General features: G+C 41.2%; 1 protein-coding gene across 14 annotated transcripts in view; it reads left to right on the top strand.

The window, feature by feature from the left end:
• Positions 1-24023, top strand: part of DOCK3 (dedicator of cytokinesis 3) — a 642920-nt gene that overhangs the window by 321335 nt on the left and 297562 nt on the right. For all 14 annotated transcript variants that reach the window (XM_065551338.1, XM_065551344.1, XM_065551339.1 and 11 more), the window contains exon 7: positions 6482-6566. In XM_065551338.1, the coding sequence (XP_065407410.1) occupies positions 6482-6566 (85 nt within the window). The remainder of the gene's footprint in view (positions 1-6481; positions 6567-24023) is intronic.

The raw sequence follows: 24023 nt of genomic DNA on the forward strand, positions 1-24023 counted from the left end.
CAGTTAAAGGGGAGTGGGACAGGTCAGGCGGAAGCTTCTCTCCTGCATTTTCCTGCACTCTGGGAAAGGTCAAAGGTTTAGCTAAGGGAGCAGTCTGGCCATAAATATAAAAAGGACCATGCAGAGAGAGGTGGTAACTAGTCGGCCTCAGAAAAGGAGATAGAAATGACATTCATTTAGAAAACCAGATGCTCCTCACCCCTTCTGATTATGAATTAGGTATCTGTTTAGGTGATGGACTCAGTGCAGCCACACTTCTGAGTACAATCACTCCCCCCATTATAATGCTGAGAGATACTTACTTCCTTATACTTTAAATATAGGAGTGTTATTCCTTATACTTAGAAACAGAGTAGGGAAGGAGGAGCCATCAGTAATATGGGACTTGAAATGGGACCATAGGAATTAACAAGTAAAGATTGCTCCACAGGCTTGCGTTACTTGACAGTAAAAGGTTATTTTTCCTTATAAAATGCATTACAATTATTTTTTTAAATCACTCCAATCATAGCAGTAAATAGCTGGAAACAACTAGAAAGAGCACAAATGGCCAACAGTTGCAATTCAGCGAGAATTGCTAAGGAAAGGTATAGTCTTTTACACTGTGGTCTGAGTGAAATTAAACCCTGCTTTGAAATTCATGGCCTTTCCCTGCTCTTCACTTATACGAAAATTATTTTACCCACTGGCCGTTGCAATACTAGCACTTACTGAATATTGAAATGAGTAATATTGTATAGTTAATGAAGAGTAATGTGACCTAAGCAGATAATTGGGAACCAAGAACTCCCAAGTTTTAATCCTGCCACAAACATTAACTTTCTCTGTGGGTTTAATTGCCCAGAGGTTTAACTGCAGAGAGGACTTGCCCTCTCTGTCTGAATTTATTTATTTGTACAAGGGAGGATAATAATACTACAATCTTGCCTCATAACAGCATTGTGTGAATTAGTTTTATGTTTATAAAATGCCATTCATGGTTAAAAGTACTAAGTAGTAAGATAGAAAGGATTCTGAAGAGGCAAACTAAGCAATTTCTCTGTATTCTGGGACATGTTGCAAGACATCCTCACTCCAGAGAAGCCTGTGTGAGGAACACTTAATCAAAGAGGTCCTGGTGTCTTTATTTTTTGGTTCTCACCTGGTACTTGCTCCCTGGCCCCTGTTTCCCACCCCTCGGACTGTGCATTCCATATCATACTTTTCATTTCCTCCTAAAACCTTCCATTTTCATTCCTTCTTTTTTTGTCTTAACTCTCATGTCAACCAATGGGATAATGTATATTTATATGCTTTTAAAATGTTTTGTGCAGGTCTTGAAATAATATACATTCTAGTTTTTAAAGTACTTTTTGTATCTTCGTGACAGTTACTGTCTTCGCTCTCCCTGAGCCCCCAGTTGTCCTGGTAAACACATACGTAGTGAATTTGCTTTGTGTAGAAATTGACCATCATTTGATGCCATACATCTTGTGATGCTTACTTAAAATATGTAATTACTTATTCATTTTAAACAATACATAAATCTGATCCCTCAATCAGCTCTGGCTTCCACTGAGGCAGTTTCTCCACTACATAGATTTCCCGACAGCCCCTGTTTTCTCCCTTCGGCTGCAGCTGTTTTCCTTCTCTGCCTGAAGCTGATTTCTCTGTAGCTCCTTCTGAATCTATCTTCCCTTATCCTACTTGATACAGTTTCTCTATACTCCCTTTGACACCAACTCTCCCACCCCCAATCTTCATTTATTGATGGTTCCCATTACCTTCCTATTTCTTCTTCTGCTTTCTCTTTCTTGCTTCAAACTCTTCAGTGACCTTTATTCCATTTTTGCTGTTTCCCTGCCTCACATCCCTTGACCATCTTCTGTGTTGGAACACAGGCAGCATTCTACCTTCTTCATTCCCCTAACTCCTCGTTGTTTCTGGGAGCCATACATTTTCAATTATAGTTGACTAATATTTGTATTGCTTGAATATTGAGCTGCCAATCTAGTTGCCAAACTAGTTGCTATCAGCTCTCTTAGCTATGTCCTACCACTCTCGTATGACTGAATGTTTGACTAGCGCAAACATCAAACAAAAATATTCTAAAATATTTGGGTCACCAAACATTGCTGATATTTACATGATTTGGCAAATTAATAATTCAATTCACGCTTCCCTAATAAACTGTCCTATTACATAATACCCATTCTAAGATGGCTTCCAGCTAAGCAACCTATTACTTTTAAAGTTTTATTAATTTTTATAAGTCCCTGCATAACTCTTAGTTATTCAAATTACCTCTTTATCTTCTGTGTCTCTGGGAAATCTTTGTACTTTGTTTTATCTGAACTAACAAATACCACTTTTTATAGGCCAATTTAAGATGTGTGTCTAAGTAGCTTCACGGTGAGAATGTACTGGGTACTAAAGGTCGCTTTAATCTAACATAATAAAAATCAATAACTGGAGGTTAAAGCCAGATAAATTGAAATGAGAAATAAGGCACAAGTTTTTAACAGTGAGGAAAAACCAGCCATGGGAAGTGGTAGATTCCCCATCTCTTATTGTCTTTACACCAGTGTGGGGTGCCTTTTTGGCTTTAGTCAAACACACGTTATTAGGCTCAATACAGGGGTAACTGGATGAAATTCTATGATTTGTGTTTTACAGGAGGTCAGACTAAATAATCTAATGGTCCCTTCTGGCCTTGGAATCTATGAATCCACAAAGATTGTGGGGATTGTTATTGAGGTCATATCTTGAAATATAACGCAAACTTAACAGACTTGTGTTTTAATAAAATCTTTTGCGGATGGGTTTTTACATTCCCACTCAACCTCCTACTGCAGAATCATAGAAGATTAGAGTTGGAAAAGACCTCGGGAAGTCATCTAGTCCAACCCCCTCTTCAAAGCAGGACCAACCCCAACTAAATCAGAAGATGAAGCCCAGCTGCATAATCCCATTCAGTCTTAGCAATTGTTTAGCACTGCTTTACGTCAGTTTGTTTTTGAGCTAATCTTTGCAAGGAAAAGGGCCAGCGATTTAAATATTGTTTTCAGAGAACACTAAGATTCTCTTTACAGGGTCCAAAATCTGGCTCCATGGAAAAAGAGACTTGCACAAACTCCTGCCAATTCAATACTGACTTTGTCCAACACTGATGTCATTCAGAGAAGCTGTCTGTCATCTCAGGAATTTTTCCTAAGTGACTTACTTGCAGAACTGCTTCAAAGAGTAATCAGACTATGAGGCAAAAGTAGAAAGAGAAAGTCCTATGCAGAGGGAACTGCCCAATAAATGGAGCTCCATGTCATCTAATTCTTTTTTTCCAAAAAAATTCCTTCTGTTGATTAATCTGCCTCAGGGTCATCACTGCTAGCAACAGTGGAAGCTTTAGTGTGAATGGGCTCTTGATGGTCTCTGGCATTTTAAGCATTGTGTCATGTGACAGAGCAGGTTTTATCAACCCAGTTAAACATTTTACATAATATGGATTGAACTTCAGCCTGCATTACAGATAAGAACATGTTAGGTTCTTAAGAGCTAGTAGAAAAAGATTTAATTCAGTTACTGTGGCAATGCACACAGGTACCAGTTTAATGGGAGTAGGTACTGTGCAGGATTTCCATAGTATTAGAGGATGAGAATCCTGTAATTGGAAATCCATGGTGTTAGAAGAATTTACTAAATTTAGAGTGCCAAATAAGTTTGAAAGGTAATAGTTTCAGAGTGCTACTATGGCTGTTGTGTCAAATGTCATTAACTAGAGGATAGCATCTTTGTCACATACTGAATAACATCCTGCCACTGTTTGAGTTGGCAGTTCCAAAGAGAGTTGAAATCATGAGAATGGAACAGTTTTAAATGGTGATCAGCTTTGGTAGTCTGTAACTACACATAAAGGGTAGTTCTGTGTATTCTGTTCTTTTGATAATACTATTAGAAAGCATCTGTTTATTTTTTGTCACCTGAGATCCACATGTTTGGGAGGGATTACTTCTTATAAATTTTAACATGTGTATGCATTATCGTTTTAGGGGAAGCCTTTTAGACTCAGGAAAACTTTCTAATCTATGATATTTATATGGTGCTAATTGTTGAAACAGGTCTTTAATGGCCCACAGCTGGGCAGATTGTTACCTGTACGAATGAAAATTCACATTCAGTTTGCGCTATGCACAGCGGTTTATTTGAGAAAGAATCACACAAGCGGTAAAAAGTTATATAATACATCTTCCTAATACACCTCAATTCCCCAAACGTAAACCCTCAGTAATTATGTTGGCCTTACATAGTATCCTGATTGGCAAACAAAGCAGATATTGCTACCGGTTCTAGACGGAGACTTCTTTTCTTCTCTTCTCTTCCCCTTTCAGGTACTTGGTCTGTCAAATGTCCCCTGAAGCAGGGTATTGGTTACCCCAAGGCCCTCTGGTTCAAAAGTCTACAAAAGTCACTCATAGCAGGGTGTTGGCTACCCTGAGACTCTCTACCTCACAGCGTCACAGACCTCTTCAGATGTTAATTGGGGAACTAACTAACTCTGCTTAGCATTTATACCTCTTGTTCTCAAAGGAGTAACATGTCGCAGAAATATGCCTTGTTGGGTGTTCCATTACTGTTTTTTTTTTAATTAATATTTTAGAAGAGACTGCAAAATGGACAGAGTCCAAAGATCAGTTGACGTTTACCCTCTCATTAATCATTCACTTGAGCTTTTGGTGTGGTGCTATCCTAAAGGGTCATTTTGACTCAGGTCAGCCTGTTCCAAGCTCCTGTGTCTTCTACATATTTACTTTTGTGAGCTGGCCATCGGCTGATATATTTCAAAGTTCCATGTTGAAACACACATACAGATAGAGTCTCTGATTAACCAATTCCAGCACTTTCAGTAAATTTCCATACCAACTATCTGATGCTAAGAAGATCCTGCTCTCAGAATCCTCTAGCAAATTTAGATGTACACAGCCATACCAAACTCATGTTCACCACATTGATTCATATCAAACACAACAGTTCACAATAATAATTTGGTACCGTCCCAACACTAATCACCATAGTTTCTACATGCTGACATCAATGCATATTATAATTAAAATATAAACGCTATATCTTTTATTATATCTGGCACTCTAGTGACAGCACATTTTAAGATTGCCTAAACTGTTCTATTATAAACTCCCATTTTCAGTTGCTAATGAAGGTCAGCATTTTTCATCTTTTGGCCTGTACAAAGGTGAAATATATTTGGTAAGTTTCAGCAAAAATAGGTTAGCCATTTTTGAGAATGAAGACAGTGATGAAAGATATACATTTCCTAAAAAGCATAAATAAATTGTGCCACCATTTTTAACATGATTAGCTGCAAAGTGTGCTTAGGGTAGAAATTGACGTTTGATAGGGAATACCTCAGAAGGAAGATTGCCTTCAATGTCTTGGTGTAAATCTAATTGTATTTGGCAAAGATATGAGGGTTTGAAAATTGTAGTTTGCTTACCTGCAGTAGTTTTATAAAAATTATAGCACTTTTTAACAACTGTCTTCCAATGGTATAAATGAAAGAGGGCTGTACAGTGCTTCTGTGAGTAGATCATTTAGAACCATTAAAAAAAAATCTATTGAGTCCTGCCTGATTCATTGGGAGTGAGTTTTGTGCCTCATAGCCAAATGCCCCAGCAGACCATTCTGGTTGCTGCTGATTGCTAAAGCATAGCAATGCTGCTTCCTTAGCTGTGCGCAGAAATGGCTTACACTCTAGGGGACTCAGCTGGCCAAATAAGACAGATTTTCAAAAGATTTATACCACTGGACCCTATTTTGCAAAATAAATAAATTACTCAGTGTTAAGGTTGGGTTTTAGTTGCACAAAAGTCATGATGTTCAGAGTGAATTTCCCAAAGCATCCTATGCTGTTTCCTTGAATGTATGCCTTTTATTGAAAGATTACACAATACTGAAACAATGTGATATACTAGTTGGCAAATCAGACCTTAAAATGGAAAGAAAGTAAGTTTTTTCTCTAGTCCTCCTCCAGTTGGACTGCATAAGTAAATTGAATTGAATACTATTTTAAAAATATATATACATACATGAACGTTTTTTGTTGCTCTATGTTGTTCAATCATGTAACAAAAGAACCTGCTGAAATTGTATGGGTGGGAACCTTAACTCTAAATTTCCCAACTTTTGTGAAATGAACTCACCCATCCCATTGCATCAACATAGTGGCCCAGATCCTCAGCTGATGTACATTGGGGTAGCTCCATTGAAGTTAGTGGAGCCAGCTAATTTACACCATATGAGGAGCTTGACCCTATGTTTTTGTTTGTTTTTGTTATTTATTTTTATATTTAAAAGGATTATCTGTGTTGAAAACCAACAGTATTTGAAGGATAGCATGCACCTTAGGGGTTCAAGTGTCATTGTTCTTGTGTGTGCATATAGAGTAGATAGATGTACTAACAGTTGTTCCATCTGCCTTTCGCTTTCATAGACATTTGGGCCTGGATCTGGTTCCTCGGAAGGACTTTGAGGTGGTGGATTCAGATCAGATCAGCATCTCAGATCTTTATAAAATGGTAAGAAACCTCAGGTGAAAGTCCTTTGTTTGTGTATAAGCATGGGGAAGAGATTTTCCTTTCCTTATTTATGTTGCTTGTTGTGGGGGGGACTAAATCTTTTTTTATTGTTTCCAACATAACTAATATTGGTCAGGGAGAAGGGGAGCGATTGATGCTAGTCCTTAGCTGATGCTGTGAAAGATGGGTATTTCTGTGTTCGTTACATATCACTCTATAAAGCTTCCAGTATCACTGAGTCTTATTATTTTCAATCTGAATTTTTTAAAAAATGAAAAATCAGGTCAATGGTGATGTCAGGGTTCTTTCCTGAGAGTGGTCTATAATAAGTGTTTTTCTCTGTGTGATCACTAGACTAGGCATATACGTACCACAACATGCTTGATTTATCAAATTCTGCTTTTCAATAGGAAAAGAGGCCTTTTTTTTGAGGTTTTATTACACTAGCTGTGTTAAATTTATTCTTTCCCTTTATTTTCTTGATTCATTGACTACATTGTAGTTTAAATTTGGCATTTCTTTTATCTCTTTAACTCATTGATTATTCTGGTAGTTACTGTCTTTATTTGTCTTTATTACTCTGACTTCTTGTTAGTTAAAACAACCTATATTTTCTTGTTCAAAGGACATAATTTTCTACAAATTTGGCAAAATGGAGAGAAAGAGGGGCAGGGAAAGAGAAGAATGTTGAATAGCTCTAGTAAAATATAAATAGGGTAAACAAATCAGTTCTGGAGAATCAATAATAACTTGGCATTGGTTTCGAAACCTAACTAGTGGCTTAGAATGTAATTTCAGCCCAGCTGCAGTTTAATCTGTTTGCTTGACACATTCATCTGGGTGCAGTGGAAAAAGCACTAGGGTATGTCTATACTGGAGCTGGAAGTGTAATTTCCAGTTTAGGTAGACATAGCTGTGTTAGCTCTCATTGAGCTAGCGTGCTAACAATTGCACAGTAGCCACAGCTGCACTGGTAGTGGGATGGGCTAGCCATCCCGAGTACATACTTAGGTTTTCAGATGGGCTTGTACTCTGGGCAGCTAGCACAAATATGGAAATTACACCTCCAGCTACAGAGGAGACATACCATATCAGTAGAGGAGCTACTGAATTTAAGGCTTTTAGGACTTCATGAAGAGAGAGACAAAAAATCAGATGTAGCTATAGCAATAACATTACAATCCAACAGTCTCTGCCATTCTCATGTCAGTGCTCCAGAACCAGCAGCAGTTCCTATCCACTCATTCATTTTCTCATTTTTATTCATTTATGCTTCAGATATTATATAGAGAAATCTGCCATTAATATGCTGTGGCAATAAGACCTGCTAGTGTTCTATAAGGTGAGGAAGTACTACAAGATTTTTTAATGGAGATATCCCATCTCCTAGAACTGGAAGGGACCTTGAAAGGTCATCGAGTCCAGCCCCCTGCCTTCACTAGCAGGACCAAGTACTGATTTTGCCCCAGATCCCCAAGTGGCCCCCTCAAGGATTGAACTCACAACCCTGGGTTTAGCAGGCCAATGCTCAAACCACTGAGCTATCCCTCCCCCCAAGATCTGTCATAACACCCAGTTTGTTAGTATTTTGCTCACAAATTGTTGTTTTTCTCACTTTAAAGCCCCATGCACCAGGCAGAAGTTTCAGAATGCCATACTGACAGATAACAACATGGTCTGACTGGAAAACAGGTTGACCTCTATAGCCTTCTACAGATAAATAAAATCCTACTTTGGGAATGTAAAATCACATGTCATTGTTAGTCTTGTTGAATATGTCATGGGTTTCTCTCAGACTGTCCTTAATCAGTTGAGAGCATGCAAAAGATTACAACTCCCTGAAATTATCTTAAGCGGGCATTAATTTTGTTTAATAGGTGCTGTGGATTGGACAGAACCACTTTTTTACCATTTAATTGAATACCAAATAATCAGCAACAGTATTCATCAAACACTAGATACAAATACTAATCGTTAACATTCTTTGGATGTTGTAAAATCACACTGGTAGCAAGATATAGAGTTGATTAGCATTAGGCCTCCTCCAGTAAATATACCTTTTGGAGCATGGAGTGCATCAAGAATTTGTGCATGTGTCCAGTACATTCAGGAGAGCTACTATTTGATGAAATTGCAAATTTCTATTCTTTGTTTTTACAAAAGACCACAGAGATGTTATAATGAATTTGGTGACAGATCAGCTGCCAGTTTTTTAATAAGGGACTCACATTAAAAGTATACCTCTTTGCCTAAGTAAGATGATGCGTATCACAGGTACTTGAACTCACAGAGTGGCTGGATATGAGGGACTATGGAATACATTAATTTAAACAAAACCATTTCATCATGAACATAATTAAGGATGGAGGCAATATCGCTAAACTAAACTAAACTAAACAAAAATACTGTGCATTTAACTGGAAATGTTTATACTCTTTTCCTGATAGTATAGTATAGGGGTGAGCAAACTTTTTGGCCTGAGGGCCACATCGGGGAATAGAAATTGTATGGCGGGCCATGAATGCTCACGAAATTGGGGTTGGGGTGTGGGAGGGGGTGAGGGTGAGGGCTCTGGTTGGGGGTGCAGGCTCTGGGGTGGGGCTGGGGATGAGGAGTTTGGGGCGTAGGAGGGTGATCTGGGCTGGGACCAAGGGCTTTGGAGGGCGGGAGGGGGATCAGGACTGGGGCAAGGGTGCGGGAAGGGGTGCAGGTTCCAGCTGGAGGTGCAGGCTCTGGGATGGGGCTGGGGATGAGAGTTTTGGGGTGCAGGAGGGTCCTCCAGGATGGGATCGAGGGGTTTGGAGAGTGGGAGGGGGATCAGGGCTGGGGCAGGGGGTTGGGGCATGGGGAAAGGCTCAGGGGTGCAGGTTCTGGGCGGCGCTTACCTCAAGCAACTCCCAGAAGCAGTGGCATGTCCCTTCTCTGGCTCCTATGCAGAGGCACAGCCAAGTGGCTCTGCCTGCTGCCCCATCTGCAGGCATCCCATTGGCATCCCATCCGCAGGCATCTCACTGGAATGGCCAGAGGGGGGCCATTGGAGCATGTAGGAGCCGGAGTGGGGCCGTGCTGCGGCTTCTTGGAGCTGCATGGAGCAGCTCCCAACCCAGCACCCTGGCCAGAGCACCGGAGTGGGGCTGAGCCATGTGGTGCGGCCCCCAACCCAGCACCCCAGCTGGCGTACTGGAGCAGGGCAAGCCCCAGACCCTGCTCCCCAGTGAGAGCTTGCAGGCCGGCTTAAAACAGCTTGCGGGCCGGATCCAGCCCGTGGGCCATAGTTTGCCCACCCTGGTATAGTATGATATAAAATAGATTGATAATATAGTAGAATGTTGAACTTAGGTATTTGTTTTATAAAAATTCCTTCATTTCAAGGAGTTCAGACTTTCAGCATTTTTAGGCATTGATACACTGATACATACAATGAAGTAAAACTACAATTTCACAGGCCTAAATAACTGTTTGGTGACTATGGAAGTACTGAGTTGTAGACTCAATAACACAATTTAAAATAAGGGGACCCTAGTTCTCCCCTGTCTCTAGGATCACAACATTTTAATACCCATCTTCCCAAATAAAGTGACTGATAAGAGAATTAAGCTTCTCAAATGTTAATATCCTAAATAGTGGGGTCCAACCTTAGTCCAAGGATGACAAGTTGAACAGTAGGGCTGGAAGGGTGAACCCCTAAATAATATCCCTTTGCTAAGCTGTAATATCAGGAACTGTTTGTGTAATTTGTGGGTGAAGATATTACTATTATTTATTATTTGTATTACTGTAGCACCTAGAAGCCCTAGTCATGGACCAGGACATCATTGTACTAGGTGCTATACAAACACAAAGCAAAAGATATTTTCTGTCAGGGGACCCCCTCACCTCAGTAAAATATTTGAAAATACCTAAAATGCAATCTAGTGCATTCCAAAGAAAATAGTAATTGTTTGTCATAACTATTTTTATGGGTGCCAGGGATAAGCCATCTCAGGCAAATATTTTTATTTCCCAATTTAAAGTTTTCAATGGCTTTTAGATTTACTTAGATTTAGATTTTAGAACTGTAAAAATATATAATTAGACCAACCAATAGAGGATCAGTTCCCAGAAAGAAGGAATGAATTGGCAGCAGGAAAAGAAGAAAGCAAGAAGCAAAAAAGAAGAGGGGATAGTCCATTGAGCATTCTATGAATTAACACATTGTCAATTAGAAGTGTCGTACAGAGATTTCATCATGTAACAGTAGATAGTTGTTCATACATGGAAAGAAATAGAGACCATATGTTTTCAAAAACTTAAAATCTGTAAAGATTTGTGTATGTCACCATTTTCAAAGTGTAGTCATAGTTTGTAAGTCCATTTCTCTATGCATGGGAAATATTGAAGCTTTCCATTCTGCAGCACTGGTTTTTACTATTAACTTCTCAATTTGCCCTGTATTAAAAGGTATTAGTACAGGCTTCAAATCAAACCTTGCATGACTCAGAAAACACCTAATACACATTTTAACTTTATGACTTGCTTGATTTCCTTGCACTTGATTCAAAGTATCTTTCTTAATTTGAATATTTGTGACATAATGAACGTTTAAATTGATTAATGTAACTAAGGTTCTATTGTTCTGGCAGAGACATTGATTTAGTTACAATGTGAAAGTTCCACTGGGAGTTTTCTAGGTTAAAAATCCAACACTTGAGTGTTCTGGTACAGTGGCATTTGAGTGGCCTTGCTCCAGCACACTAGTGTCTCAGGTTATAGATGTTCAGTTCACATTTGGGAGGCTATCTCCACAACCTAAAAGGCAAAAAACTTAATTTTTGTTTAAATAAAAAGATAGATTCTGCAGAAACTGATGAGAATCCCTTATCAGGGAAAGTTTCATACTTGTCAACAACAAAGCTTTAATTGGCTTGTCAAGCCCTGCAATAAGATTTCTTAGTCTGTGGAATAGTCTTCCGAGAGTATTCATGCAGGGGTCCTGGAACAATTTGTATAGTGGGGGTGCTGAGAACCACTGGACCAAACTGTAAACCCTTTATATGATGGAAATCACTTCAATCCAGAGAGTGCGGCAGCACCCTTAGTTCCAGCACCTATGTATTCATGGGATCCTTATTGTTTTCCACATTTACAGAATTGGAAAATAGTACAACAGGGAACGGTATTGTACTGGCAAAAAAACAGATCAGGGTACTTAGTCGGTCTTTTCCATCTGTAAATACTGTGAAATGAAGGCATGTTATATAAACCCTGATCATTACATTAATTTCATTAGCAAAATGTGTGGATTTAAATGTTTTTGTATGATGTGGCTTTTATTTAGTTTTAAGTGTCCTATCTGGGTATGCATGTCTTTGCAGCTTATGTACAGTAACTCCTCACTTAATGTCCTAGTTAAGTTCTTGAAAAATGCAACTTTAAACGAAAAGATGTTAAGCGAATCCAATTTCCACATAAGAATTAATGTAAATAGGGGGAGTTAGGTTCCAGGCAATTTTTTTTTTTGCCAGACAAAAGACACAATATACATATACAGTATAAGTTTTACATAATTTTAAACAAACAATTTAATACTCTACTCACCAATGATGATTGCGAAGCTTGGTTGAGGCAGAGGTGTAGCAGGGTCGGGGTAAGGGCTTGCCCTGTTCCGTGCCCCCCGTCTCCTCCCAGTGCTCCTGCCAGGGAGTGGGGTCGGGGCATGGGAGCTTGCCCGCTCCCCAGCTGGAATGCCGGGAAGGTCGAGTGGGGGAAGCCAAACAACATTATAAGGGAACATTGCAGGACTTTAAAGGAGTATGTTCTCTAATACATCAGCGACCTAATAATGAAAGGTTAACCAGGACGACGTTAAGTGAGGAGTTACTGTATGGCATTTCATTGTTTTTCTTCCAGTGATGGTCCCTATGTGTATTCCACTCAAGGTGCGCATGCACTCCATGTGTCTGAGACCAGAAGACATTTTCTAGTCGTGTCAGTTGGTCTGCACCTGCAGTTTTCTGAACTGAGGGCGTAAGTGACAGTGTGGAGTCCCTTTCAGTTCCTTTCTACCACCCATGGTTTGATGTGGAATCTCTTCAGTGTCCAGAGTGTTAGCTAGCGTTCTGATTCAAAACGTGTAGATAACTGTAAATAGTTTTTAAAATCTATTTTTAGATAATTTTATAGTTAGTGTAGTTTAGTAGTCTTAAGGGTTTCTCTCACCTTAACATTCACCTTTATGCAGTGCCTGGTATGTCCAGGATCCCAGGATTTAAGAGCTGCATGGCTGGGCTTTCCCAGTCAGCAGCAACCATGACATGTGCTTCTATGACATGGGGAAGCCCATATTCCTCTGGTCCTTTCTGAGCGGAACCCATCAAACTCATGAATACAGGCTATGAGGCCTAGTCCAGTTCTGGCCTGTCAGACCCCCCATGCATCAGGCAGAAGCACCAAGAAGTGTCCCTCCGAGCATAGGTTTCAGAGTAGCAGCTGTGTTAATCTGTATCCGCAAAAAAAACAGGAGTACTTGTGGCACCTTAGAGACTAACAAATTTATTTGAGCATAAGCTTTCGTGGGCTACAGCCCACTCCATCGGATGCATGTAGTGGAAAATACAGTAGAAAGATAGATAGATAGATATATAGATAGATATTTACTCTCACAGATCTTGGGAGACAGACCTGTCCTCGCTTACAGACAACTCCCCAACCTAAAGCAAATACTCACCAGCAACCACACATCACTGAACAAAACCACTGACCCAGGAACCTATCCTTGTAACAAAGCCCAATGCCAACTCTGTCCACATATCTATTCAAGTGACATCATCATAGGACCTAATCACATCAGCCATACCATCAGGGGCTTGTTCACCTGCACATCTACCAATGTGATATATGCCATCATGTGCCAGCAATGCCCCTCTGCCATGTACATTGGCCAAACCGGACAGTCTCTACGCAAAAGAATTAATGGTCACAAATCTGACATCAGGAATCATAATACTCAAAAACCAGTGGGAGAACACTTTAACCTGTCTGGTCATTCAATGACAGACCTGCGGGTGCCTATATTACAACAGAAAAACTTTAAAAACAGACTCCAACGAGAGACTGCTGAGCTGGAATTGATATGCAAACTAGACACAATCAACAAAGGATTGAATAAGGACTGGGAATGGCTGAGCCATTACAAACATTGAATCTATCTCCCCTTGTAAGTATTCTCACACTTCTTATCAAACTGTCTGTACTGGACTACCTTGATTATCACTTCAAAAGTTTTTTTTCTCTTACTTAATTGGTCTCTCAGAATTGGTAAGACAACTCCCACCTGTTTATGCTCTCTGTATGTGTGTATATATATATATATATCTCCTCAATATTTATTCCACTCTATATGCATCCGAAGAAGTGGGCTGTAGTCCACGAAAGCTTATGCTCTAATAAATTTTAGTCTCTGAGGGCTGGTCCCCACTTAGTCCGGACTTCGGACTCAGGTACGCAAATTCAGCTACGTTAATAACGTAGCTGAATTCGAAGTACCTTAGTCCGGACTTACCGGGGTCCAGACGCGGCCGGAAGTCTCCCCCCGTCGACGCTGCGTACTCCTCTCGGAGAGCTGGAGTACCGGCGCCGATTGTGGGCACTTCCGGGATCGATCCGGGATCGATTTATCGCGTCTTAACCAGACGCGATAAATCGATCACAGAACATCGATTGCGTGCCTCCGGACCAGCCGGTAAGTGAAGACTAGGCCTAAGGTGCCACAAGTACTCCTGTTCTTTTTGCGGATACAGACTAACACGGCTGCTACTCTGAAACCTGTCATTATGCAAGGCACTGCATTTAGCCGTATGGAGTGGAAATCCATCAACCTCATGAAAAAACTCGTACAGATACAGACAGACATCATCTTCCTTTCCAAATGCAAGCAGATGGACATCATACCAAAAGGACTAAAGGTAAAAAATCCATTACAATCTACATATCACACAGACTATGCTGAGAGACTGTGTCACACACTCTCAAAGAAACTGCGAAACCACCTGATCAGCATCCTATACAGCAAACAGGGAAAGATTAAGAATGAGCTCTCAGAACTGGATACTCTCATAAGAAACCAACCTTCCACACAAACTTCCTCATGGATAGACTTTACAAAAACTAGACAAGCTATTTACAAGACAAACTTTGCCTCTCTACAAAGGAAAAAGGACACTAAACTATCTAAACTGCTACATGCCACAAGCAGCCACAACAGTAGTTCCCTTAACCCACCCAGCAATATTGTTAATCTTTCCAGCTATGCTCTTAGCCCAGCAGAAGAGTCTGTCCTATCTCGGGGCCTCTCCTTTTGTCCCTCCAGACCCATGAATATGATACAGTTCTGTGGTGACCTAGAATCCTACTTTCGACATCTCCGACTCAAAGACTATTTCCAACATACCTTTGAACAGCATACTATCCCACAGAATCCCCCCTACCGGCACTACAAAAAAAAGGATTCTGCGTGGACTCCTCCGGACGGTCGAAACAACAGACTGGATTTCTACATAGATTGCTTCCGTCAACGTGCAAAGGCTGAAATTGTGGAAAAGCAACATCACTTGCCACATAACTCAGCAATGCTGAACACAACGCCATCTACAGCCTGAGAAACAACCCTGACATCATAATCAAAAAGGCTGACAAAGGAGGTGCTGTCGTCATCATGAATAAATTGGAATGTGACCAAGAGGCTGCTAGACAGCTCTCTAACACCACATTCTACAGGCCATTATCCTCTGATCCCACTGAGGATTACCTAAAGAAACTACACCATCTTCTAAAAAAACTCCCTGACAAAGCACAGGAACAAATCTGTATAGACACATGCCTAGAACCCCGACCAGGGGTATTCTATTTGCTACCCAAGATCCATAAACCTGGAAATCCTGGATGCCCCATCATCTCAGGCATTGGCACCCTAACATCAGGCTTGTCTGGTTATGTGGACTCTCTCCTCAGACCCTACGCTACCAGCACTCCCAGCTATCTTCGAGACACCACTGACTTCCTGAGGAAACTACAATCCATTGGTGATCTTCCAGAAACACCATCCTGGCCACTATGGACGTAGAAGCCCTCTACACCAATATTCCACACAAAGATGGACTACAAGTTATCAGGAACAGTATCCCCGATAATGTCACAGCTAACCTGGTGGCTGAACTTTGTGATTTTGTCCTCACCCACAACTATTTCACATTTGGGGACAATATATACCTTCAAGTCAGCGGCACTGCTATGGGTACCCGCATGGCCCCACAATATGCCAACATTTTTATGGCTGACTTAGAACAACGCTTCCTTAGCTCTCGTCCCCTAACGCCCCTACTCTACTTGCGCTACATTGATGACATCTTCATCATCTGGACTCATGGAAAAGAAGCCCTTGAGGAATTTCACCATGATTTCAATAATTTCCATCCCACCATCAACCTCAGCCTAGATCAATCCACACAAGCGGTCCATTTCCTGGACACTACTGTGCTAATAAGCGATGGTCACATCAATACCACCCTATACCGGAAACCTACTGACCGCTACACTTACCTACATGCCTCCAGCTTCCATCCAGGACACACCACACGATCCATTGTCTACATCCAAGCTCTAAGATATAACCGCATTTGCTCCAATCCCTCAGATAGAGACAAGCACCTACAAGATCTCTATCAAGCATTCTTAAAACTACAGTACCCACCTGCTGAAGTGAAAAAACAGATTGACAAAGCCAGACAAGTACCCAGAAGTCACCTCCTACAAGACAGGCCCAACAAAGAAAATAACAGAACACCACTAGCTGTCACCTTCAGCCCCCAACTAAAACCTCTCCAGCGCATCATCAGAGATCTACAACCTATCCTGAAAGATGATCCTTTACTCTCACAGATCTTGGGAGACAGACCTGTTCTCGCTTACAGACAACCCCCCAACCTAAAGCAAATACTCACCAGCAACCACACATCACTGAACAAAACCACTGACCCAGGAACCTATCCTTGTAACAAAGCCCAATGCCAACTCTGTCCACATATCTATTCAAGTGACATCATCATAGGACCTAATCACATCAGCCATACCATCAGGGGCTCGTTCACCTGCACATCTACCAATGTGATATATGCCATCATGTGCCAGCAATGCCCCTCTGCCATGTACATTGGCCAAACCGGACAGTCTCTACACAAGAATTAATGGACACAAATCTGACATCAGGAATCATAATACTCAAAAACCAGTGGGAGAACACTTTAACCTGTCTGGTCATTCAATGACAGACCTGCGGGTGGCTATATTACAACAGAAAAACTTTAAAAACAGACTCCAACGAGAGACTGCTGAGCTGGAATTGATATGCAAACTAGACACAATCAACAAAGGATTGAATAAGGACTGGGAATGGCTGAGCCATTACAAACATTGAATCTATCTCCCCTCGTAAGTATTCTCACACTTCTTATCAAACTGTCTGTACTGGGCTACCTTGATTATCAGTTCAAAAGTTTTTTTTCTCTTACTTAATTGGTCTCTCAGAATTGGTAAGACAACTCCCACCTGTTTATGCTCTCTGTATGTGTGTATATATATATATATCTCCTCAATATTTATTCCACTCTATATGCATCCGAAGAAGTGGGCTGTAGTCCACGAAAGCTTATGCTCTAATAAATTTGTTAGTCTCTAAGGTGCCACAAGTACTCCTGTTCTTTTTGCGGATACAGACTAACACGGCTGCTACTCTGAAACCTAGATAGATATAGATATACACACACAAAGAGAGAACATGAAACAATGGTTGTTACCATACACCGTATAGTGTGTATGGTAACACCCATTGTTTCATGTTCTCTGTGTATATATATATCTTCCTACTGTATTTTCCACTACATGCATCCGATGAAGTGGGCTGTAGCCCACGAAAGCTTATGCTCAAATAAATTTGTTAGTCTCTAAGATGCCACAAGTACTCCTCAGAGCATAGTGAGCTCTGACTCCAGGGATCACTGGAGCAGAGCCAAACAAAGGCATGAGGAGGGTAAGAGCAAGCACTCTCACAAGACATGTGAGAGAACCCCTCCAAGTCCTCATCCAAAACTGTCTAAACTGGGTGATACTCCATGCCCTGGTATGGGAGTGTCAGGAATTTACAATGAGCACGGTGCTGGTTTCCCGGTAACAAAAGGCAAGAGCATCTCAAAACTGGCCTTAGCTAAAGAATCAGGGCCATCCTTGGTATCAGTGAGAGAAAGAAGGCAGTGGACACTGTTGGTACCAATGTGAAGGCAAGGCCTCCTACACCATTGGAACCAATGTGGAGAGAGAAGGAGTCGTCAGTACTAAATAGAACAGCAGTAAAGGCAGCACCATTGGTGCTGCTGAGGGAAAGAAGCCTGGTCCACTCTTGTTTCAGGGGTTATATATGCTGCCGTGGAGGACATTGCTGTCTACATGGATCCGGAATCACCAGTACTGTCAGGAAGTACGTCAGTTGGCCACACACCAGTACCATCGATCATCTGAAGCATAAGACCTCCCATAGCAATGGCACCACTCATCAACATAAAAGCCCCTTTTTCCTCTCACAGGTCCAGTATCAGTGGGAGATCTTCACTATCCTGTCAACACCAGGGGTCAGCCCCAGTAGAGGTGCTGGGATCTCATGAGCACCTAGCTCATTTTTCCAAGGCTTGGCACCTCCCAACATCAGACAGATTGGTTCTGGAGATAATTTCCTCTGGTTATACAGTATAATTCCTCTCCCTTCCCGCAAGCCCGAGAAAACACTTCCCCATCCCTCTCCAGAGACCCTTCTCATGAGAGGTTGCTCAGACAAGGAATTAGACTCCCTATTCCATTTGGGAGCTTTAAAACCAGTAACTTCTCAGCACAGACAAAAAGGATTTTATTCAAGATATTTCCTCATCTCCAAGAAGAAAGGAGACTGGAGGCCTATACCAAATCTCAAACAGCTGAATATCTTTATCTACCATCTGCAGTTCAGAATGATCACCCTAGCTTCTGGAATCCCTTCACTGGACAAGAAAAATTAGTTCACAGCTCTCAATTTAAAGAACACTTATTTCCACATAGACATCCACCCTGTACGCAGGAGATTCCTCTGATTCACCATGGGCCTAGATCATTATCAACAGAGAGTGCTCCTCTTAGGCCTTTCAGTGGTAGTGAGACTATATATGAAGGTACTATTGATACTGTCATGGCTTGTCAGTGTTCCCCTTCTTCAATGACTGATCACGGGAGAATTCATATAAAGAAGAATGGGCAACAACTCTGTCCGTCCTGAATCTCTAACTCTTCTGAAGGCTCCAAGTAAATGTAGAAAAGCCCATTTTAGTTCCCACACAGACTACAGACTTTATTGGGATGACCCTAGACTCAATGAATGCCAAAGCATACCTACTTGAGGATATATTCCAAGTTTTCAGGGATCTCACTCAGCTACAGCTGAGCCCCCAGATGACAGTTTGATCATGTCTGCTACTCCTAGGTCACATGGCCAAGTGTACCTATGTGACACCTTTTGTGAGAGTTTGCCATCTATGTCTAGAAGCTTGGTTACGGAGCATTTAAGCAAGCACAGTCTGCACAAACTGATGCCGCTCTCCCACAGAGCTCTGGCTTCTCTCTCGTGGTGCGAGAACAGGAAGATAGTATGCATAGGTGTTCCCTTCATCCCTCCACTACCCACAGAAAGACTGATTACAGATGCCACCCTGCTAGGGTGGGAGCCATTCTGGATGAACACGTAGTGCAGGATATCTGGACTCACCAAAAATTCCAATTGCACATAAACCTTCTGGAGCTGCATGCAGTACACAAAGCCTGCAAACAATTCCTACTATTTATCCAGACTTTGCATGTTCAAGACATATCAGACAACATGACAACAGTTTATTATATGAACTAACAAGGGGGAGCAAAGGTCAACCTCTCTTTTCATAGAAATAGTCACTCTCTGGAACTGGTTCATTCACCACCAGATCACCCTGTTAGCCATGCACCTTTCAGCAGATACTTCTCCAGACATCACTAATGGGAACTACACAACTTGGCGATACAAAGAGCAGTTTACATCAGTGAAGATTCCCATTTGGGGATCTCTTTGCATCTCAAGAGAACAAGAAATATCCAACCTACTGCTCCAGAGTAGCTCCAGGCCATGACTCCAGATGGGACACATTTCTAGTTCAGTAGTTAGGACAACTGATGTATCCTTTTTCACCCATCCCACCTTTACTCACGCTCTGAGGAAGATCAAAAACGATAGAGCGCTGGTGATCCAGATTGCAACTAGGGGTGGCCCAGGCAGTTCTGGTTCCTGAGTCCTTGTGCTTGTGCATCCATATTCAGCTCCTCTCCGACATACTGGCTCAGGACAAAGGCAAGATGAAACACTCCAACTCAGGCCATGTCAAATCTACAGGGACTATAGTGGCATAGTTACGTTAACGTAGCTATGCTGGCATAACTCCATTATGTAGATGCAGTCTACAGCAGCGGAGGTTTTTTCCCTTTGCTATAGGAACACCACCTCCCTGAGTGACGTTAGCAAGTTTAATGGAAGCATTTTTCCATTGACCTAGCTGTGCCTAGGGATTATGTCAGCATGGCTACGGTATTCAGGGATGTGGATGTGTAGACCAGACCTCGGAATCCTTCCATATAGCAGTATGATATTTGGATGGATGACAGACCTAGAAAAGTCATGGTTAGAGTCAGTACAACCCATCCTTAGCAGTAGTAGAAAAGATTCCACAAGGAAATATTACACAGCAAAATGGAAAAGATTTTCTGTGTGGTGCCATTGTTGTCCAATATCACCCCCCAGAAGATGCTGATATCTCTACTATTCTGGATTACCTCTTGCTTCTAAACATGTCAGGACTATCTCTCAGCTCCTTGTGGGTATGCTTGGCAACTATTAGTGCCTTTCACCCTCTGGTGGACAGCCATTCAGTCTTTGCCCATCCTACTACAATACTGTTTCTGAAGGGACAGAATCTTTCCCCTGATACTGAAACCTTCCCTGATATGGTATGTCCACCAAGACCTGTAAGTGTTAATGAAAGCTCCATTTCAACTCTTAGCCCTGTGTTTCTTATTTCATCTATCTGTGAAGGTTGCCTTGCTAATTGCAATCACCTGAGCCAGAAGAGTAGGTGAACTGGGAGCTTTTGTGGCTGTACCAGCTTATACTGTCTTCCATAAGGACAAAATTTCCCTGAGGTTACCCCCCAAATTCATCCACAAAGTAATTTTATCTAAAGCAGGTCGTCCATTTACCTGTCTTCTATCCAAAACTACATGCCACCAGAGAGGACAAGAAACTACACTCTCTGGATGCATGATGACCCTTGTCATTCTATCTACAGAAGACAAAACCCTTCAGGAAATCTCCTGAACTGTTTTCTCTTATATGGTACATATGAGAGGGCAAGCAATCTCTTCACAGAGACTTTCCACATGTATTTTGGGTTGCACCATCCTTTGTTATGAGTTAATGGCAGCCCATCTCCCACAAGATACGAAGGCCCACTTGACCAGAGCCCAGGCTGCATCCGTTGCTTTACTTCAAGATATCTCTCTTCTGGAGATCTGTTGAGCAGTTCTGTTCACACCTTTGTGAACCATTATTCTCTTGCATGATCTTCTACAGTAGATGCATCCTTCAGCAGAGCAGTCCTCCAACTGATGCAGAGCAGATGCAAACCAACCTACCCTCATCAATGAATACTGTTTGTGAATCACCATGAGTGGATACACATAAGGACCATCACTTGAAGAAGAAAGGTTACTTACCTTGTACAATAACTAGAGTTCTTTGAGATGCATGGTCCCTATCTGTATTCCACTATCCACCTTCCTTCCCTTCTACTGCAGAGCCTTGGCCTATGGCTATTCGCAGTAAAAAGGGAACAAGAGAAGCAGTCAGTCCACACTGCCACTTATGCCCTCAATTCAGCGCTCAAGGAGGAGAAAGAGTGCAGCTGTGGACCAATGGAGTCTACTAGAAGAAATCTTCCAGTCTTGGGCACATGGAGTACATGCACGCTTCTAATAGACTACAGATAGGGAACCACACATCTAAGATAAGCTCCAGTTATTGTACAGGTAAATGACTTTTCTTTTTCATCTCCTCTCTTGTCAGAATCACTTTGTCTTAGGCCTTGTGAATCAGGTTACTGATTACGAAGCTGAACAATGTGGCTTAACATGAACAAAATTTATCTAAAATTGATGTTGTTTTTTAAGAAAAACAAATTACCCTTTCCATATGAAAATGTGCATGTTTTTTTTTTAAATGGTATAAGCTGAATAGTATTTGTTGGTATATAAATTGTTTTTAACCTGTATAACATTGAAGGGAAATGTATTCTGAGTTGTGAAACTGTTCCACAGGGCTTCCTGTAAATCAGCTTGTAGTTGGAATTGCTGCTGGATTTAATCTACATCGGTCAGTGGTATAGGCCCAGCAGCACAGAAGTAACAGTGGGACACTGTTATTTAGCAAAAATGGGCACAGGAAAGAAATAAACAGGACACACATCTCTGGAGATATCTGCAGATCTTTAGAAGGGTTTAAATCTAGCCTCTACACATTTGTTTAGCCTTTGTTTTGATTAATTGATCGTTTATTTATGCATCACTCTGAAATGCCTACAGGGTGAGTACTGTAGATGGGCAGAAGACAGAGCTACTGATCATGTTTCTTCCATGTCTCAGCTGTTTGTCTTTAAATTGAACTATTTTATTTTTAAATTAAGCTAAGTAATATATTAGGATTTCTCACAAATACACTAGTTTTGAAGGGAGTTTTGAAGTGGAGAGAAACTAGAAATAGACTTGCAATGAACATAGCATTTGATGTCAAAACAGCAAGATACGTAGGGAGTTCAAAGAGAGTTGAGCTTGGCAGCTTTTATACAGCTGTTATACAGAACTGGAAACCTCTCTAAGCTTTTTAAAAATATTTATAAATATATAATAAAAATGAAAATGGCTTGTATACATTAAAAATTCCCCACAATGTGAAGCATTTTGACTTTGCATGCAAATAGACAGTGTGGATGCTCATCACCTAGAACACTACTGACTGGGGCTTTGTAGATGCCCTGAGGGAGGCAAAAAAACTCATCTTTGCCGGCATCACAGCCACAACATAAGATTAAAAATGTTTTATAGAAGTGAGACTCAGATATGGGTATCCTGAGGCAAATTCTAGACATCTTCCATTTCATGTCATTTTTTGCAGGTCATCTGTGTACTATGGTGATCTGTGAGGGTAATGGAGGGGAGAGATATTTGTAGTGTATAAGTAGGAATAGTGTTAGTCAAATGCAAATGTAATGTGCTGTTTGGGCTTTTTTGATGATTTCATAGTCGTACACCAAACTCTTTATAGGCACATTGAGACCTCATCATTGAAACTCACTGAGAACACCTGTTCCCTCCTTCTGGGGGTAGAGATGGAGTGGGAGGAGGGGAAGAGGATGCAAACAGTTCAGAGAACAACTTTTTAAAAGAGAGTGGGTTAGAAAAATAAACAAACAATAAATATATTCAACATGGGGATCGAAACAATCATTTTTCACGGTTGAAGGATACATTGCATAAAAAACCCCACAAAACTTTAGGAAGGGTGTTCAAAAATAATGAAGTATAAGATTAATAAGCCATACTCTAATAGCCCTATTAGTCATTATAATGTAGCAGTAAGCTATGATGAGTCAGAAATAGGAGTGGGTGTGCATTAGTAGGCTATTGCTGCAATTCTCTGGTGGTTAAAGAAGACAAAAGGCCTTGGGCTAGATCCTAAAATGGGACTTAGTCTAAGTATTGCAGTGCCTAAATTTTAGTCATCCTGCCATCTAATGGAATTTATAACACTGAACCAGGTACCCTGTATAACTCCTGCGGAGAGTTAAGTACCTAAGAATGGGATCCACAAATGCCAGCAAGTTGAGTGGGGAGCTGTCTAAACTAACTAATATGAAATGCTGAAGACCTAAGCCCTGGTATGACCTAAGCCCTGCCCCTCAAAGGAAGTTAGGCACCTAAGTTCAGGTCTGAGGGAAATGCCTATTTTTGTTTGAGATTCACATGAACCTTCTCCTGCAGCTAGGCACCTAAGTCCTTTCTTGCAAAAGAAGGTGGTGGGGCTGCCCTTTTTAGCCCAGTAGTAAATCATTCCTGTGTTGTGGGACAGGATTGGAAGAGGGACTCAAACTTAGGTCTCTCACGTATTGGGTGAATGCCCTCGCTACAGGGTTAAAGAGTCATTCTTGCTCTTTCTCTGACCCAATAAATATTTAATTATTTATACAAAGTAGAGTGGCTTCTACAGGAGAGCTGGAGAGAGACCCAGCCTAGACTATCTGGGCGGGGTGGGATTTGAGCCCAGGTCTCCCA

This window comes from Chrysemys picta, chromosome 7, assembly GCF_011386835.1.
Source record: "Chrysemys picta bellii isolate R12L10 chromosome 7, ASM1138683v2, whole genome shotgun sequence".
NCBI classification, from domain to species: Eukaryota; Metazoa; Chordata; order Testudines; family Emydidae; genus Chrysemys; species Chrysemys picta.